Source organism: Mizuhopecten yessoensis, unplaced genomic scaffold (assembly GCF_002113885.1).
Source record: "Mizuhopecten yessoensis strain PY_sf001 unplaced genomic scaffold, ASM211388v2 scaffold11169, whole genome shotgun sequence".
Taxonomy (NCBI): domain Eukaryota; kingdom Metazoa; phylum Mollusca; class Bivalvia; order Pectinida; family Pectinidae; genus Mizuhopecten; species Mizuhopecten yessoensis.
In genome coordinates, this window is record NW_018408914.1 from 938,887 (window position 1) to 960,501 (window position 21,615).

The 21,615-nt window shown below is 37.5% G+C and overlaps 2 protein-coding genes across 2 annotated transcripts; one reads left to right on the top strand and one right to left on the bottom strand.

Annotated features, from left to right (window-relative positions):
• Positions 1-1,330: 1,330 nt before the first annotated feature.
• Positions 1,331-4,513, top strand: LOC110467310 (uncharacterized protein DKFZp434B061-like). The gene is made up of 3 exons (XM_021524399.1): positions 1,331-1,358; positions 2,146-2,978; positions 3,344-4,513. Exons 1-3 carry the CDS (start codon positions 1,331-1,333, stop codon positions 4,511-4,513), a joined length of 2,031 nt encoding a protein of 676 aa, XP_021380074.1.
• Positions 4,514-6,484: 1,971 nt separating this feature from the next.
• LOC110467311 (dentin sialophosphoprotein-like) lies at positions 6,485-20,128 on the bottom strand (the record flags this gene model as incomplete). Its single annotated transcript, XM_021524400.1, has 4 exons — positions 20,021-20,128; positions 15,398-15,550; positions 12,067-12,144; positions 6,485-9,769 (listed from the first exon to the last, which is right to left on the bottom strand). Coding segments are annotated over exons 1-4 (3,564 nt in total), but the record flags the coding sequence as incomplete, so codon positions are not given.
• Between the last annotated feature and the right edge of the window lie 1,487 nt (positions 20,129-21,615).

Consider the following 21,615-nt stretch of genomic DNA (forward strand, 5'->3'; position numbering starts at 1 on the left):
CCATATGTTGTAAAGCGCCTTAGAGTAATTTTACAAATTATATAGGGCGCTATATATATGCTGTATATTATTATTATTATTATCTTTAATACATTCCAAATTAAAGATGATTAAATTACCATTCTAATAACATGTAGTGTGTTGGAGTAAAATCTTTTGTGTATTCTATATCCTAAAGTGCTTACTCACGCTGTTCCCATAGTAAAGTACACGTTACAGTCTATCTATACATGTTACAGTCTATCTATACATGTTACAGTCTATCTATACATGTTACAGTCTATCTATACATGTTATCTCTGTGTAATTACCAACAATACAGAGGCATGTTTTACTTGAATAGATAAGATTCTGGCTTTGAGTTTTTCATCTCAAGTTTTGTGTTCTGTTTGAGTGACTACACTGTACAAGTTAAGTATCTACTGTGACATAGAACCTTATGAGAAAATATAAAGTATATCACTTTATGTGAAAATGAAATCACCAAGAATAATTTCACTGAAATGAAACTGTTTGTTAATTATATGTTGTAGAACAGTCTGGTTACTGGAGTAATTATTGTTATACAAGTTTGTTGAGCTTTTTGTTATCTGAATGTCAAGATAAATGGAATATTAAAATGTTGAAAAAGTGCGTTTTTTAGTCATTATAAACAATATTACAAGGTGCCTATAAAACCACATCTGGTGCAAAAGGACTGGGGCATTAGGGGTCATGGATTAAGAGTAAGTTGTTATATTCGTTATCTTGAATAAAGAATGCAAATATGAAATTTCAAATTCTTTCGACAACTAGTTTAGGAGATATGGTATTACAAATAGAGACACCACTCCGCATTTTCACCATAAAATGCATGAAAATTGTCTGTTGTGCTCTATTTGGTTGAAAATTCACCATTTTGAAGGAAATTAACTAGACACTTTTCAATTTTTGAAAGACTGCATGTACCCAACAAAAATATATTTGCCATGCTTAAACATTGTCAGACCAGTGCTCATTCGTAGACAAGTTTTTGTTAGTCACATGCGGAAGCTATTATTTCTGCATACTAACTGTCCAAAAACACCATATATCGTCTATTTCTGCATAGCAATGCAATTTTGTTGCTGTGGTAGGGCATCTACGCATGCGTGTTGGAAAAAATCTGCACCAAGAAATATAGCCCCAATGAACCAATATGATGTTTTATAATAGAAAATGGTAAATAAATTCAAATTGAAATTTTCACTTTATATGAGGCCAAAAATGACCCATAACGCCCCAAGTCCTTTGACAACATAATTATAAAGAGGATAACACTTCCAGCACATGGAATTTACGGTCAACGAGAATGAAGCTGACCTGGTCCAAAGGACAAGGCGAGCAATTGCCCTGACGTGGTGTCCGTCTGTCGGTCAACTTTGTTATAGAGGACTTTTCCTTCCTCAGTTCTACAGGAAAGAATTGGATCAGATTTGGTACAGCTATTTGTCTCATGGCCCTCAACAAGTGGTCTTAAGTTTTACTCATTACTGTATACTGGGAAAGATCGCCCAGTCAAACTTTCGCCCTTCCCCAGTAAAATCAATATTCGCCCAGTGTTGATTTCGCCTTTGCATTTAGTTACTTTGCATTTTGTGTTGTTAAAAAATCGTCGCTGTAATGATAAATTCGTCCTCTTTACGGTAGGCGAAATATAAACTGCATCGAAAATTTCCTGGTTTTGCTAGTGGCATATAAAATGAACTGTTATTTCTCACATTTGTTCAACAGTATTCATGTTAAACTGGGTGAGTGATTTAGGCCCACTGGGCCTCTTGTTATTCATAGTAATCGTGGTAGTATTTGTCATTCAATCATTGTAATTGTAGTTGGCACTTCATCAATATGATTGAAGTTATTATTCATGGTCAATGTTCATGAAGTTGGCATTCATATCCAACGTAAAAGTGTACGTAGCTGGTATTTACAGTGAGATGTTTGCCAAGTTGATCGCAAGCGGTTTCAAGAACAAATGCTTACACTTTATGTTCATGTTAGGTCCAGTTGATAAGAATCTATTAGCTAGAATTTGTCAACTGAAACAGTCTGTTACATAAACTAACATGCTTTTCATTTATCTTAATGTATATTAGTGTAAACGCTTACCAAATTATTGATCTGCAGGCCTAGCACAAAAGTGTTTCACTGTAGGCGTTCCTACACAGAGTGCCACTGTAGGCGTTCCTACACAGAGTGCCACTATAAGCGTTCCTACACAGAGTGCCACTGAAGGCGTTCCTACACAGAGTGCCACTGTAAGCATTCCTACACAGAGTGCTACTGTAGGCGTTCCTACACAGAGTGCCACTATAAGCGTTGCTACACAGAGTGCCACTGTAGGCGTTCCTCCACAGAGTGCCACTAAAAGCGTTCCTACACAGAGTGCCACTGTAGGAGTTCCTACACAGAGTGCCACTGTAAGCGTTCCTACACTGAGTGCCACTGTAGGCGTTCCTTCACAGAGTGCCACTGTAGGCATTCATACACAGAGTGCCACTGTAGGCGTTCCTACACTGAGTGCCACTGTAGGCATTCCTTCACAGAGTGCCACTGTAGGCATTCCTACACAGAGTGCCACTGTAAGCGTTCCTACTCAGAGTGCCACTGTAGGTGTTCCTACACAGAGGGCCACTGTAGGTGTTCCTACACAGAGTGCCTCTGTAGGTGTTCCTACACAGAGTGCCACTGTAGGCGTTGCTACACAGAGTGCCACTGTAGGCGTTCCTACACAGAGTGCCACTAAAAGCGTTCCTACACAGAGTGCCACTGTAGGCGTACCTACACAGAGTGCCACTGTAAGCGTTCCTACTCAGAGTGCCACTGTAGGTGTTCCTACACAGAGTGCCTCTGTAGGTGTTCCTACACAGAGTGCCACTGTAAGCGTTCCTACACAGAGTGCCACTGTAGGTGTTCCTACACAGAGTGCCACTAAAAGCGTTCCTACACAGAGTGCCACTGTAAGCGTTCCTACACAGAGCGCCACTGTAGGCGTTCCTACACAGAGTGCAACTGTTGGCATTCCCACACAGTGCCACTGTAGGGGTTCCTACACAGAGTGCCACTGTAGGCGTTTCTACACAGAGTGCCACTGTAGGCGTTCCTACCCAGAGTGCCACTCTAGGCGTTCCTACACAGAGTGCCACTGTATGCGTTCCTACACAGAGTGCCGCTGTAGGCGTTCCTACACAGAGTGCCACTAAAAGCGTTCCTACACTGAGTGCCACTGTAAGCGTTCCTACACTGAGTGCCACTGTAGGCGTTCCTACACACAGTGCCACTGTAGGTAGCACAAAAGAGTTTCACTGTAGGCGTTCCTACACAGAGTGCCACTGCAGGCGTTCCTACACAGAGTGCCACGGTAAGCGTTCCTACACAGAGTGCCACTGTAAGCGGTCCTACACAGAGTGCCACTGTAGGCGTTCCTCCACAGAGTGCCACTAAAAGCGTTCCTACACTGAGTGCCACTGTAAGCGTTCCTACACTGAGTGCCACTGTAGGCATTCCTTCACAGAGTGCCACTGTAGGCATTCCTACACAGAGTGCCACTGTAGGCGTTCCTATACAGAGTGCCACTGTAGGCATTCCCACACAGAGCCACTGTAGGCGTTCCTACACACAGAGTGCCACCGTAGGCCTTCCTACACAGAGTGCCACTGTAGGTGTTACTACACAGAGTGCCACTGTAGGCGTTCCTCCACAGAGTGCCACTAAAAGCGTTCCTACACAGAGTGCCACTGTAAGCGGTCCTACACAGAGTGCCACTGTAGGCGTTCCTCCACAGAGTGCCACTAAAAGCGTTCCTACACAGAGTGCCACTGTAAGCGGTCCTACACAGAGTGCCACTGTAGGCGTTCCTATACAGAGTGCCACTGTAGGCATTCCCACACAGAGCCACTGTAGGCGTTCCTACACACAGAGTGCCACTGTAGGCGTTCCTACCCAGAGTGCCACTGTAGGCGTTCCTACACACAGTGCCAGTGTAGAGATTCCTACACAGAGTGCCACTGTAGGCGTTCCTCCACAGAGTGCCACTAAAAGCGTTCCTACACTGAGTGCCACTGTAAGCGTTCCTACACTGAGTGCCACTGTAGGCGTTCCTTCACAGAGTGCCACTGTAGGCATTCCTACACAGAGTGCCACTGTAGGCGTTCCTATACAGAGTGCCACTGTAGGCATTCCCACACAGTGCCACTGTAGGCCTTCCTACACACAGAGTGCCACTGTAGGCGTTCCTACACAGAGTGCCACTGTAGGCGTTCCTACACAGAGTGCCACTGTTGGCATTCCCACACAGTGCCACTGTAGGTGTTCCTACACAGAGTGCCACTGTAGGCGTTCCTCCACAGCGTGCGTCGCCTTAATTTTGTTCGGGATATCCCGTTACTTATGTTGCTCGATTGAACCAGGTACTACTGTTGCCTTCACAGAGTGCCACTGTAGGCATTCCCACCCAGTCCCACCGCAGGCGTTCCTACCCACAGTGCCACTGTAGGCGTTCCTACGCAGAGTGCCACTGTAGGCGTTCCTATACAGAGTGCCACTGTAGGCGTTCCTAGACAGAGTGCCACTGTTGGCATTCCCACACAGTGCCACTGTAGGCGTTGCTACACAGAGTGCCACTGTAGGCGTTCCTACACAGAGTGCCACTGTAGGCGTTCCTACACAGAGTGCGTCGCCTTAATTTTGTTCGGGATATACCGTTACTTATGTTGCTCGATTGAACCAGGTACTACTGTTGGCTCGGTAGCTCGCGATCGATCAGTCGGTTATTACAGTATATATAGAGACCTTGGGGCCCCAGTCTTTAAATCCTAATCCACACCCGTTATGTTTTTACACTCTGTTTTTATTATAATTATCACTTTTTCATAAGGAATTCTTGAGCTAATTCAAAACTCCTCCTGATGAATAGTTAGACATACTTAGCTTGACAAAACGTTGTAAGAACGAAGAATGACTAATGTTTGATGAGTAAATGTGCATAAATTTTGGTGATATTGAAATCTAATATTGTCTAAAGAGCATCTAACAAATGGTCATAATTATCATTTATTTAATGTTTATTCCCTTCGAATCCAAGATATCCTCTACTGTGGACAATAGCGTATATGTTTTACGTTGCTAGAAAACCATATGTTTCTGTTCGTGACTAGTTAAATAGGAAATTATTTAATTTCGGAGCCAATTTAAAATACATGTACGAGCTTTTCATTATTCAACTCTTATCTGAATGAATCATCTTCCAAAAATATTATATTGAGTTAGTTTCACCATGTGCAATATCATTTAATTTGCTGCAGGCACATTTGAACTTTTTCTGGATTTATATTTTATACTTTCCCATATTTCCCTTATTTATGCATTGCATGTAAGCTAGCCAAAGAGGCATAATGTAACTTTGAAATATTTCCATGGTTAGATGTTAAAAAAACTCTACGATATGTAGATAACAGAAATATCGGTGAAAAATAAGAGTAATTTATACAAAACAACATTATTTATTCCAAAAAAGCAAAATAAAACACTAAACAAACATAGCGCATACACACACTAATGTAAGACAATAGTCTTCAACTCGTGGTAGAATTCTAGGTCAACAAAGAACCGAGACCAGCTCTGCTCAAGGCAACACCTTATAAATATAACAGAACTTGGCTATTGTGGCCGGCACAACAGATCAATAATTTACTTCTCAATCATTAAATAACACACATCGTAATTTGTCCCGAATTGTTTCTCATGGACTAATCTGAAGAGATATGAATGCACAAATTACTATATATTATAAACCATACACGAAAAATATGTAACGATTAAACAGTACTGTATCGAAATACCGAAATGTTTGTTTATAAATTATGAGAAGAAATTATGGAGGTATTCAGTTTCTCAACATGATGATTTGTGTTCGATGTGAAGAATGGAATTCTTATAAGAAAACGATGACACTCATCCTTCACTCCTCCTCGTCTTCTTCTGTCAGAGTAGCGGCTTCTACTATTGGGGATTGGACATCATCTGTGTTATCATTCTCATCTGTGTTGTCATCGTCATTATTGTTTTCATCGTCATTATTGTTTTCATCGTTAATAACATTGTTGAAATTGTTATCGTTATTTTCATCATTGTTATCATAATTGTCATCGTTATTATCATTTTGATCACCGTTATCATTGTTATCATCAAATTGGTCATCAACATTATCATTGTTATCATCAAATTGATTATCGTTGTTATCATTATTATCATCGAATTGATCATCGTTGTTATCATTGTTATCATCGAATTGATCATCGTTGTTATCATTGTTATCATCGAATTGATCATCGTTGTTATCGTTGTTATCATTGGTATCATCAAATTGGTCATCAACATTATCATTGTTATCATCAAATTGATTATCGTTGTTATCATTGTTATCATCGAATTGATCATCGTTGTTATCATTGTTATCATCGAATTGGTCATCGTTGTTATCATTGTTATCATCAAATTGATCATCGTTGTTATCATTGTTATCATCGAATTGATCATCGTTGTTATCATTGTTATCATCAAATTGATCATTGTTATTATCATTACTATCATCGTTGTTATCATGGTTATCATCGTTATGATCGTCATTGTTTTCGTTGCTGTTACCATCATTCTGATCATAAATGCCATCATCATTTATATCATCGCCGTTATCGTCGAAATTATCGTTGGCGTTGTTCAAATCATCACTGTTGGTATAAGTATCCACGAAAGTGTCATCGTTTCCATCGTTTAATCGTTCAAATCTCATTCCGATCCTGTCTATCACATTGCCACCTGGACTAAGTGCTGACGGATCTACCGACAAACCATTGTTAAATGCATCACCTAATAAATCACTGTCTTCATTTGGAGACAGCATCGTGAGAATGGTGCTGACGCTAGAGGCATCGTCTAACAAGTCGTTGTTGACGGTATTGTCTAGATGTTTACCACCAGATCCTGTAGTAAGACTCGAGCTTGCAGCGTCAGTATCATCCACTGTGCCGGTGTTGAGATTGTCTCCCAATACTCCGCTCTCTTCATTTAATATATCGCCCTTTGGCTCTACCACAAAAACGTCACTCAGCAAATCAGTAAACACATCGTCGAAATTGTCATCGTACTTATCCGTTTTGCTGTCACCAATATCAGTGTCACCATTGTTGCTATCACCTTTGCTGGCATCGCTTTTATTTTCATCATCACCATCATTGTCTTCACCGTTGTCTTTACTTTTATCATCGTCACTGTCAGTTGAATCATCATCGTTTTGATTACTTTTATCATCGTCACTGTTAGTTGAATCATCATCGTTTTGATTACTTTTATCATCGTCACTGTCAGTTGAATCATCATCGTTTTGATTACTTTTATCATCGTCACTGTCAGTTGAATCATCATCGTTTTGATTACTTTTATCATCGTCACTGTCAGTTGAATCATCATCGTTTTGATTACTTTTATCATCGTCACTGTCAGTTGAATCATCATCGTTTTGATTACTTTTATCATCGTCACTGTCAGTTGAATCATCATCGTTTTGATTACTTTTATCATCGTCACTGTCAGTTGAATTATCAGTTTCTTTATTACTTTCGTCAGATTTGTCATCATTTTTGTTATTACCACTTTCATTGGAATCCTGATTATTAGAATTATCATCGCTGTTGTCCGTATCATCATTGTCATTTCCGCTAGAATTTGTGCTGTCATCGGAATTCTTACTATTTTCTTTAGAATTATCGTCATCATCATCGTTGCTATTTTCATTGCTGTTTTGATGGTCATCATCAACATCATCAGCAGAGTTATCATTATCGCCACCACTCGCTTTTTCTTTGCCGTCATCGTCGTCGTTACGATTACTCTTTATTTTGTTAGAACCAGCAACTTTCTTATCGTCATCATTCGAATCGTCAGACATTAAATCATTCAACAAAGAGTCGATATTGATATCTCCTTTCAAATCGTTGTCATCATTTTCGTTGCTGTTTCCTTCACTATTATTACTGTCGTCGTCGTCACCACTTTTCTTGCTATCATTTTCATCACTGTCATTCTTACTGGAATCATCACTGCTTTTTCCATTGTCACTATCTTCACTATTGTCTTTACTATCATTGTCATCACTGCCATCTTTACTAACGTCATCATTGCCATCACTATCCTCATTGCTATCGTCGCCACTGTTTTTCTTGCTATCATTATTATCACTGACATTACTGTCGTCCTGGCTATCTTTGCTGCCACTGTCACTATTTTTGCTGCCACTGTCGTTACTGTCATCATCACTTTCGTTGCTGTCCTCATTCCCACTGTCATCACTGGCTTCACCATCGCCACTGTCACTTTTATTGCTTTTATCATCGTCGCTGTCACTTTTGTTGCTTTTGTCATCGTCGCTGTTACTTTCGTTGCTTTCATCATCGCCGCTGTCACTTTTGTTGCTTTTGTCATCGTCGCTGTCGCTTTCGTTGCTTTCATCATCGCCACTGTCATTTTTGTTGCTTTTGTCATCGTCGCTGTCACTTTCATTGCTTTCATCATCACCACTCTCACTGTTGTTGCTTTTGTCATCGTTGCTGTCGCTTTCATTACTTTTTTCATCGCCACTGTCGCTGCTGTTGCTTTCATCATCGCCACTGTCACTTTCGTTGCTTTTATCATCGCCACTGTCGCTTTCGTTGCTTTCATCATCGCCACTGTCATTTTTGTTGCTTTTGTCATCGTCGCTGTCACTTTCATTGCTTTCATCATCACCACTCTCACTGTTGTTGCTTTTGTCATCGTTGCTGTCGCTTTCATTACTTTTTTCATCACCACTGTCGCTGCTGTTGCTTTCATCATCGCCACTGTCGCTTTCGTTGCTTTCAGCATCGCCACTGTCACTTTCGTTGCTTTCATCATCGCCACTGTCGCTTTCGTTGCTTTCATCATCGCCACTGTCACTTTCGTTGCTGTCATTATCATTACTGTTATCACCACTGTCTTTGCTCTCACTATCTCCACTGTCATCACTGTTTTCGTTGCTTCCATCTTCACTATTGCTTTTGTTATTACTAGTTTCACTATCACTCTCATTGTTGCTTTCATCATTATCACTGTCGCCATTACTTTGTTTGCTGTTCTCATCGCTACTGTCACCGTTGCTTTCATTGCTGTCTTGATCACTATTGTCATTATTACTTTGTTTGCTGTCTTCATCATCGCTATTTTTGCTATCATCATCATCGTCTTTGCTGCTTTCATCATCATCACCACTGTCATCATTGCTTTCGTTGCTGTCATCATCCTGACTATCTTTGCTTTCTTTACTGTCAGTACCGCCACTTACATCACCACTGTCGTTGCTGTCGACATTACTCAATTCGTCGCTAATATCGGCACTGCTTTCATTACTGTCATCTTGACTGTCGTCTCTGCTGACATTGCTTTCATCATCATTGCCATCACTGCTGTCAGTGACGTCACTATGCTCGTTGTCATTGCTGGAATCTTCTTCATTGCTGCTTTCATCATCATCTTCGCTACTCAAGCTATGATCTTCAACATCACTATCATCCTCGCTTCCAAGATCTTCGCTGCTGCCACTAGTCACGTGACTGTCGGGTTCATGCTCCTCGTACTCCTCCTCCTCTGATTCTGGGTAAGGTTCAGGTTCAGTATCAGCATGGCCCAGTGGAGACACCAATAAATCATCCTCGAGGTGTTCAGATTGCGGTCCCACCTCCTACAGAGATGTCAAAAACAAATATATAACCATACATCCATCATTAACATTGTGTCTACATAATTATGTAGAACAGGCAGAAATAAATTCATCGCAATGATTCAGTTTCGACATTGAAGAATTGAAATGCCTATTATTAATTGTTATGACTTTATGTCACGTACGAGATTCGACTAGTTCAGTATTTATATGTAGTGCCATACACTTACCGGGGTCGACTGGTTCAGTATTTATATGTAGTGCCATACACTTACCGGAGTCGACTTGTTCAGCATTTATATGTAGTTCTACACACTTACCAGAGTCGACTTGTTCAGTATTTATATGTAGTGCCATACACTTACCGGGGTCGACTGGTTCAGTATTTATATGTAGTGCCATACACTTACAAGAGTCGACTTGTTCAGTATTTATATGTAGTACCATACACTTACCGGAGTCGACTTGTTCAGTATTTATATGTAGTGCCATACACTTACAAGAGTCGACTTGTTCAGTATTTATATGTAGTTCTACACACTTACCGGAGTCGACTTGTTCAGTATTTATATGTAGTGCCATACACTTACCGGAGTCGACTTGTTCAGTATTTATATGTAGTTCTACACACTTACCGGAGTCGACTTGTTCAGTATTTATATGTAGTGCCATACACTTACCGGAGTCGACTTGTTCAGTATTTATATGTAGTTCTACACACTTACCGGAGTCGACTTGTTCAGTATTTATATGTAGTGCCATACACTTACCGGAGTCGACTTGTTCAGTATTTATATGTAGTTCTACACACTTACCGGAGTCGACTTGTTCAGTATTTATATGTAGTGCCATACACTTACCGGAGTCGACTTGTTCAGTATTTATATGTAGTTCTACACACTTACCGGAGTCGACTTGTTCAGTATTTATATGTAGTGCCATACACTTACCGGAGTCGACTTGTTCAGTATTTATATGTAGTTCTACACACTTACCGGAGTCGACTTGTTCAGTATTTATATGTAGTGCCATACACTTACCGGAGTCGACTTGTTCAGTATTTATATGTAGTTCTACACACTTACCGGAGTCGACTTGTTCAGTATTTATATGTAGTGCCATACACTTACCGGAGTCGACTTGTTCAGTATTTATATGTAGTTCTACACACTTACCGGAGTCGACTTGTTCAGTATTTATATGTAGTGCCATACACTTACCGGAGTCGACTTGTTCAGTATTTATATGTAGTTCTACACACTTACCGGAGTCGACTTGTTCAGTATTTATATGTAGTGCCATACACTTACCGGAGTCGACTTGTTCAGTATTTATATGTAGTTCTACACACTTACCGGAGTCGACTTGTTCAGTATTTATATGTAGTGCCATACACTTACCGGAGTCGACTTGTTCAGTATTTATATGTAGTTCTACACACTTACCGGAGTCGACTTGTTCAGTATTTATATGTAGTGCCATACACTTACCGGAGTCGACTTGTTCAGTATTTATATGTAGTTCTACACACTTACCGGAGTCGACTTGTTCAGTATTTATATGTAGTGCCATACACTTACCGGAGTCGACTTGTTCAGTATTTATATGTAGTTCTACACACTTACCGGAGTCGACTTGTTCAGTATTTATATGTAGTGCCATACACTTACCGGAGTCGACTTGTTCAGTATTTATATGTAGTTCTACACACTTACCGGAGTCGACTTGTTCAGTATTTATATGTAGTGCCATACACTTACCGGAGTCGACTTGTTCAGTATTTATATGTAGTTCTACACACTTACCGGAGTCGACTTGTTCAGTATTTATATGTAGTGCCATACACTTACCGGAGTCGACTTGTTCAGTATTTATATGTAGTTCTACACACTTACCGGAGTCGACTTGTTCAGTATTTATATGTAGTGCCATACACTTACCGGAGTCGACTTGTTGAGTATTTATATGTAGAGCCATACACTTACCGTAGTCGACTTGTTCAGGATTTATATGTAGTTCCACACACTTACCGGAGCCGACTTGTTCAGTATCTATATGTAGTGCCATGCACTTACCGGAGTCGACTTGTTCGGTATTTATATGTAGTGCTACACACTTACCGGCGTCGACTTGTTCAGTATTTATATTTAGTTCTACACACTTACCGGAGACGACTTGTTCAGTATCTATATGTAGTGCCATACACTCTACACACTTACCGGCGTCGACTTGTTCAGTATTTGTATGTAGTGCCATACACTCTACACACTTACCGGAGTCGACTTGTTCAGTATTTATATGTAGTGCAATACACTTACCGGTAGCGAAATATCGTCGTCTGTAATTATTTGGTGTGGGATATTGGCACCAACATGGGCTCCTGTGTTTATCTCCACCTGGTAGATAAAGATGTGTTCGTCAGTATCGGCTGTGGTATATCACATGTGTTATGACTTTATATATAAGGGTATTACTTTTATTAATTTTTTTTTAGTTTACACCATTAAATACAAACAGTTGGACATTACGCTACACATCACTTGTTTGCTAGGAAGACTTTATGTTGAACATGTTGTTGGTAATGATATTAAGAACTCAGTATGACCAGAGACGTAAGTATACATGTAATATATACGTCTCTGGTATGACTGCATGCCTATACAGGTTATGCTAGTTAGTAACAGCACAGGCACCAACCCAATATGATTCATTTAAACAACTGGAAAGCTCTCCACACATCCCTTCAATAGCATCTATTGATGATTTAACATTTTTTAAATTTAGAATTACCACCAAAATATGAGATATATTTTATTCATTTAAAAATATCCCTAATTGAGTTAATGGAGTTATCTCTTTTTATTTTAATTAAAACTATTTCTGTTAGAAATAGGTTTAATTCATTCAAAGATATCTCTGTTTGGGTCAAAGATGATATCTTCATTTTTTTTTAGCTATACGTTAATTTAGATATCTCTAAAACCCTTTATTAAGTATAATATTAAGTTATTCTGCCAGAAAAATGTGATAGATATATATATAAACGTTCCCCGTATCTCCGACTACTGTATTATTTATGGACTACAGATAATAACTTGCGAACCGCTTTGAGACGACCTACGAAATAGGTTGTGATAAAGCGGTGTATAGGAACCTCGAACTATTATTATTTATGAGCTAAATCAGGCGCGACCACCTCTCTCGTGCTATATGTTGATCGCGTCGTACTTGTTAATGCAGAGTGGACATCGACGGCCAATTATTAGCGTGTCCGACCACATCATAACCTTCCGACCTTGACCGTCAGTGATCGGTTCTATGACGGACATGTGGTATTATTGAACCGTACCTTACACAGATATGTTGCGGTTTTAAGCGTTCGTAGCTACAAAAACACAAAGTAGTCAGTTATGTATATAGCAGTAAAACATTTAAAGTAACCTAAATAATGAGAAAGTAATTGTTACGTTGTTAACGCTATATATGAGAGAAAACAGATGCTCAATGGCGAAAGTTTACCCCTTTATCAATCCCTTTGAATTTTATTTTTTGAGATCTATTTTACTTTTGTTTTTGCGATGAAATCATTTGTTTCCCCGAATATCATTGTCTTTTCCACGGTCAAATAAAATAATATTAGTAATTCTCATAACAAATTGTCAACTATTTCGAAAGAAAAAAAAAGTATTTTCTCATTCTGAATAAGCTCGGGTTGTCTGTCTATAGAATACTATAACACGTGGAAAAAGAATTGATGAGCAAAGAGTTAGCCATAAATTGAATTAATCCGTAATACATCAAATTATTTTAGCATTGATACATTGTAAGAGTATTTGTAATGAATTGATAAACATGAAGATAATTTCTAATTAATTGAAAATTTGAATGATGACCATTTTTTATGGCAATAGATCTACATCACAAAGATGAAATTGATGTATGTATATATCCTCTTTTGGCTCTGTATTCTAATGTGTCATATTATCTAGTCGAAAATGTCAGTCGGTCAGTGTTACGCACGGCTGACTCCGCCCTAAGTGTTAATTGCAGGTTCGTGTTTCTATTGTAAGTTCCGGTCGCGCGGAGTAAGCTATGGTATGTGACATGGGCCTCAACGTAATCACAAACTTTATCTCACCGATTCCTCCGTGTACCATGTATCTGTCACTCCGGGTTAATTATGAGTTAATTTATTAATTAATGCAAACACGTAACCCCGTCACGTGCCTGTCATTGAGCAGTACTACACGAATCACTTAAGACTGCCATTGGCATTCATGGTTATATTAAATGTAAATAATATGTCAATCTGACCTGACGACCTATCACTTACTGCCGATCCGTAAGTTACGTCACAGATTGATTAATAACCTTTAACTATCACTAATGTTATGATTTAATGATTTTTTAAAACCACGTTGCTGCCCCATATCAAGTATAATATATACCAGTTCACTTGTCTGGTATTGTAATTAATTTCTGTTAGAAAGACAAGGGTCGGAACAGGTATAAATTTCACATTTTTTTAACATCATTTAACATATAATCGTTATTATCATAAATTAATTTAAATAATAATAAGCAAAATAATGTCGGTCTGGGTTTATAGAGACGTTTTAGTTTGTTCCTCAATTCTAAAAGCTTTCATAAATCTAGTTTCAAATTACATGCTTGTCATACATATATTACTGTTTAAATCCAATAATCTGAAGATCGGATTTTCCAGGACAAGCCCGTCATGCTATGAGGATGATCGTAATCCATCACAGAAATGTAATCTACATCCGGGACTGAAGTGTTGATAGCACTCCTTTGTGTCATAACGATTTACATATTAGGCGTAACATGAATCACATTCATTCTCCTTGCTATTACTATCATGCATAATTTTAATTTTAATTAGGATGGCAATGAATGACACAAGCTAGGGCAAACACTCAAAGTCTACACAAAAAACACCACAGGAACTTGTGAGACAGACAAACGCACAAAAACCATAGGCGGAACTGGGTGTTCCAAAGGGGTAAGCGTTTCAAACACATGTGGCACCTGGTAATAAGGATATGAAAACGACTTTTCACATTCTTCAAACGGTAGATTGACGTGCATTTGGAAGGAAACCCTGATTATTAAGTTTAATGGTCAAAATATGCAGACAAATATAAGGAACGTTCTTAAACTTAATAGGCTCTGTTAGAAAATGTTCTGTTTGAACTGACCATGTAAGTGCTACGTTTTGATAAACCTTGAGTAGTATTGTAACGTTTGTAGGAGACCAGAATATAAACGATATGGGCACTAAACATTTGCGTACAATGTTGTTTGATAACTTTACCAATGTCATATATTTTAATTTTACTGCAAACGTCCATATACTAGCGGTAATCTTATTTCAGCGCCTTTCGCGCTTTAAATATTGCGCTTGATAATTATAAGTGTATGGTATTATGAGTTAATCTCAAAGCATCGGTTAACAAAAAGGTTAAAAATCCCATTCTGGCGGGCTATAGGATAACCAGGACATTACGAGTTCTTTGTGTGGTAAATGAAAGTCTTCCTTTCAAATAAGGTGATTTGTTTTACATTTTTACAGTCAGTAGATACGTGTGATGTAATATTTTACACAACATATCTCGGAATGTCATTTACCAGTTCTTCTTCGTGATCGTCCAGTTTGTCGAGGTTGCCACTGAAATGGAGTCCGAGGAGTATACCACTGACCGCCAGCACACCCATACTGCCCACCAATACCGAGTACCCGACCATCCGCTTGGCGCTGGACGTGGCCTTAAGGATTGCATCCTGTCAACATCAATATAACAGGTAACCATAAAAAACAGTGTCAGTTATGTTATTTACAGTATTACTGATATATACATATATAAGCTTTAAATGAATTTAAATAGAATTCAAAATTGTTATACCAACATGGCCTCAGCTACATTATTTGAAGTAGTGGTGGTTACTATACAACTAATGTAATTTTATATTAAAACGGAAGCTTTGAGGTTAAATTATTTACAGTAATACTGTTTTATTTTCAATTACTGTTGTCATTAAAACGCAGTATGGTCAAAGTTATCTCATTAGATAGTACAAATGCATACAGTAAAGGTACACATAATCCTGTCACATTTTCTTCATTCTAAAACGACTGAAATACAAGTGATCTTTTTAAAAATAAAAACAAGAAATGTACCCTTTAAACACTAGCTGGAGGATAACCGTCCACCTGGACGACTGGTGGTAGCTATCGTGATGAGATTGATTGCTATACACTTACTGGTACCACACGAACAGTAGATGCAAACGTATTTCGTTTAAAGTTGACACACGCAATAACACCAAGTTTAATGGCACATATGTATTCACATATATAATTAGTCATTCACATATGTATTCACATATATAATTAGACATTCACATGTGGCGACATAAACTACAGATATGAACGTTTAAACACTTGGGCTTCGTGTACATTAGTATGTTACTCGTCATGCACATTTATTAAATTAATTCACCACCATACAATATAGTTTATTGTAGGACTTCGTCTTTACAGGTGTATGCTATTAAAGGGTAAGTATGAATACTACGTTTAAGATGAATTATTGTTTGTAGCCAATGCTTTTTAACGTTATAGAGTGTTTATGGCCATCTGCTTGTCTCGTTGTATTTCTACATACGTTTCTGAACACTTGAGACAGGAATGTCCTTCATTTGACCTTTAGTACCGTCCAGGTCTCTTAGATGGGCGAGTTGATTATATAGTGCAGTAACTATCTACTTATGTAGATATCTGCACCAACTCGTACTTGGTATTCAAGCTTGTGATTAGATATAGTTTACTCCTAGTTTAGCATTGATGTTAAATACCATATATTAGTAATAAATGTTGATTATTTTCCAGTCTACGTTGCCGAATTGTCAGTTTGTCAGAGAGATCTTTTCACAAATTTATTTAGAAATCTCACATATAAAGTTGATCGCGTCGTCACGATATTTAATGGGTTTGTTTTTCGTTAAATATTATATTCACGCACACGTTTGTTTTACGCTGTTTTTTTCTAAACCTATACAAACTAATCGCAAAATTTACATGAAATATATTACTTCTTACTGCTGCAAAAAAAAGTTCATTGATTTTTCATTGTATTTGCTTGATGGCAGCATTTCTACCTGCGTGTTGATAGTCTTCGTTTTTCAAATACTGTTTCGTATGTTGATAAATAACTGTGTCAGGTTTGTTGTTGCTTCTTTCGTGAAGTATGCTTTTATTTAAAGAAAATAAGACGTAGTAGCCATGTCACACATTCTGATTTATATATCAACTTTCTCGGAGTAGTATTGGGGTCTCTGTTTCATATGTTATAGTTACACAGAGTCGTTAGTGTTTATTAGAGATCCCGTCTAAGGCTCTCCTATACATAAGTCAGGTCTGTACGCATAGATAACCATACACACAATGTCCTATTCTATTGTAGCGGAAATGTTTGAACATGCATATGCACGTGTCAATGAAGGCTTTTATGTGCATCATAAAACAGAAACTCATTAAGGTAAAAGATTATATCATTTGTACACGAAAAACGTGAGAAAGATTTATAAAAATTACGTAATGCAAATATTTCAGTCAATACACAGGTGATATAGGTAGCTATACCTAATTACTTATTCAGATTGGCAATTTTATTGATGCTTTATTAGGTTTAATTTGCTGTGTATGAAATTTCCATGACAGAACGACAAAAACTTGCAGGTGTTTGTCAAATAAAGATGTCTTCTTTATAAACCATGATTTGCTAATACAACGTTAGATTTGTTCTGCACAAAAAAAAAATATGACAGGTTGCATAAATTATGTCGAAATAAAAAGCAAGTCTGACGCAGTAAATTAGAAGATAAAACAAAAGCATTATACATATTGTGAAGTAGTGTCGTAATTGGTACAGGGAACTAATAATGCTTATATGATTTTCTGTATCCAGGACTTCATACTAGTTTAGTGCCTAGGTGTTGTCCGAGGGCTACGTACGATATGACATCACTGCGAGTCTGACATGTATACATCTAAAGGTTAACCTTTTATTTATGTAACGAGAGATTGTATGAACATTTTAAACGAAAGGTTGAAAAACGTACAATTAATTATAATGCACACACGATGACGTCATAACATGTGACTAAAGTGCATTAATTAAACACACCACGTCATGCTATGATTAATTTCATATGTGGACCTCAGCTGGTCACCCTGACATCATGTAATATTTTACTTATTTAAAAGGTAAACATTTTTTAGAAATAGAAATGCAAATTTTACAAAACAATCATTGGCTCTGTCGCTGTTGTACTCATGTATACCCCTAATATCTCTGTGTATACAGAAAAGTAATATCATTTTGCCTTCCTTTCAAGAGAAAGGGGGAAACTTACTACAAATCTTAACAAGCTAATGTGTCTCCTTACATCGTAAAAAGGATATCAGTTATATAGGTAATAACTCTCCAGATATCAGTTATATAGGTAATAACTCTCCAGATGCATGGTCATGTTACTTGGAATACAAAATTAACAAAAATTAACTATTTTTACATATTTGCTGTCAGCTAAAACTTCCCTACTTTATGATATGTTCGTGGATAGTTTTTTGTACCTTTGAACTGTCAATAAATTGTATCTGGATAACCAACCATAAAACAATTTTGTTTCAGAGATTACAATTCTTTTGTAAAGGAGATAATACCAGTGTAGGACATATCCCTAAATTAACGTAGAATGAAACACCCTTTTTATATGTCTACTATAATTAACTCATCTCAATGTAATCGCTCATCATAAAGTCAGATCGACATCTACTCATCCTTACAATAAAATATGTGTTTGAAAATGATATAGAAAAGAACAAATATATAACTTAATAATCTTTAGCGATTTTTGAGAAATGTATCCAAAAAGAATTTAAAAATTAACAGGCTAGGAATGATAAAAATGTATGCGGTCAACATATACAAATACGAACACTGTAAGTGTTAAAACTGTAGAGTTTAGACTGTGGTTCAATAAAAGATTCACATAATTTAAGTATTTCCCCGATACTAGTACGAAAATACGTATTTGTGTTTTTAGTTATAATTCCCATGTTAATCTGCTGAATTTGGGTGTGAATTTGGATTTTCACCAACTTTAATCAAGGTTGGGCATATCAACAGAGCGCATGCTTGAAAACATCTAATATCAAATGGAATGAGAAGTCACTCGTTCTACATCTTTAAAAGAAATATAACTTTGGTAAAGAAAACCTATTTTGATAAGATCATGTTATAAATGTAACGCATTATTTCAAATCTGTGAACCATTGTTTCGTCGTTAAGACTAAAACCACACACGTCCTTTTTATGTTTCTGACTCACTACCGCACTGTTGCTTTAAATAGACATAGATGCGTAGGAGTACAGAACAGCCGCACATAATGAGTTATTATTGCTAAATCAGCATACAAAAACTGGAAGCTTTCGGCCCAGGTAAGTGTTATGTGATGTCGATACACATCGGACACCGTTGTGGCGACCCTTTGTCACCAGTCGGACAAGTGCTACATAGCATTATAACACGAACTATGATCTACTAAAGCGGGTTTTTTAAAATTCAGAACATGATAAATGACAAAAAAATGAAGTCATAGACTGTTGAAACACGTCAGCACTTTTATATAGAAATTAACTAAAAGTTATGTATCTGAAAAAAGAGCAAAAACCTGGGACAACATCTGCGAATTTGTCAGTAGTGACACACGTCAGTTATCTTCGTAAGGAAGATTACGACAAGTAGTCATAATAACAATGATTTATTATCTTAATATACTTGCCATGATTTAAATAATTCTTAATTTGTCTACGTTATGAAATGTTTGAAACTCAAACTTGACGTTTTTGATGACAAAGATTAAAACACTCTTTTATTGCTTTTATTTCAATTAATGTTAAAGGAATGAATATACAATATCTGCACACCTTATGTAAGTTTGAACTATACATCATATTGTTTTGGAAAATACATCAGGCAACGATTTCCTACATGAACATTTAGAGTACTATCCTGGTTGTCTGGACATATAAATGATATACACACACAAGCCATGTATATTGTATATGTAAGGTAGTGCATTTGCTTACCGTTACAATATGATATTAAGAAGTGTGTATTAACTTACCTTGTTAACGAGACAATAATTCCAAGTTAGGGAATAATATTCCAGGTGGCTGTACCTACCTTAGAGTTAGCGATCTCGGGGTCCACGTACTTGTGACTGATACCCATGGTTGGTGTTGAGTGGTTGTCACAAGGGATCGAGCACGGTAATGTGTTTTCAACACTCGTTATCACCTCCCGTTATATATGCACTGTAGACTTTGCTGGGGCGGGCCAGCTAGAACCAACCATCCAATAGTTGGTCTTGACAGCTTCAGAGGACACCACCATCTTATGTCATTCATTATTGAAATATCCTAATAGTAAGTTCGCGAAACAGGTGTAATGACGTATTTTATTGAAATGCGGAACTTCAGTTCTAGCTAAGAATGCAAATAACATTACATATAAAGCAGGCGTCATGGAGTTTGTAACGGTAGCCTGTTAATGAAAAAAATACATATTCATATTGATAATGTTTCCTTTAACCTTTCTGCTGAAAGAAGGAATGATTAAACATCAAGTCCATCTTCATGTATATTCATATTGATATGATCTATCTGGATGGCATCTGGACTTTCAAAAGTTATTGCTGCATAAACAGTATATACGATATCATATCAAATAAGGTCGGTATCAGTACATGTAAGTCGCATTTCCATAATCATATAGATACTGCGTCTATTCTAAAACTGTATGGAATGTTGAAGTGTTATTCAAATTTATATTCGACAGTTAGTCACAATAAACAAGCACCTTGATTGATCTATAGGTAGACATTGATGTATTCCAAAAAGAATGGGCCAATGTTTTACTAAGTCTTCTATTCACTTTATTACTTTTCCATTATGAGTAGATGATATATATGAACAAACATTGCAGAAATAAGTATTAAATTCTGCTACCTATATGTAATATATGCCTAATAAACGAGTTGCATTACACCTCACACCAGGTATCATAAAAAATCAGATTAATGTCATTTGTGAACTTATTTTCTGAAATGAAGTGCTTTGTTTTGTTGGACATAACATTTAGATACCAAACACAAAATGACACGAAAGTGGAACATATTGTTAACCTTCTTCCTGAAGATACATAGAGGTTACACAAAGCGAGTGTCTTTCTGTAACTTTTGAAAATTAACTAACGAGAGTGAAATAAATACCATATTCAACAACCACGAGTCGTGTGATCTGTTTCTACCACAATCTCGTGATCAGTCGGAAATAACATACACACATGTTTGTTGACAAGGCTGGCGCAGTGATATGACCCATATGTAAAAAGTCACTCATTAATATTCAAAAATTACTTTTTTTTTACAAATTTATTTATTGTCAAAATTAATGTTTCGGCAACAACTTAATGAAAAAATAAAATAGATGAACGACTTTAAATATTGAGAGTAGCAGTATTGCATTAATTTATGTAAATTAACCACGGACTATATGCGCGTAAGCATATCGTACGAAGTCTGCCTCCCGCCAAGTGATGAACTCACCGTAACCCACCGTTGTAGACGAACTTATCGCTGTCAATATCCAAAACCATATAGGCCTACGTTTCTTCGTGACGGTTCTATGGTTGACGTTTATAGTGAAAGTTCAGCCATAGTCATGCAGACCGTCTAAATAGCAATAACGGGATGTTGGGAGAACGAAATATTTCCCGAC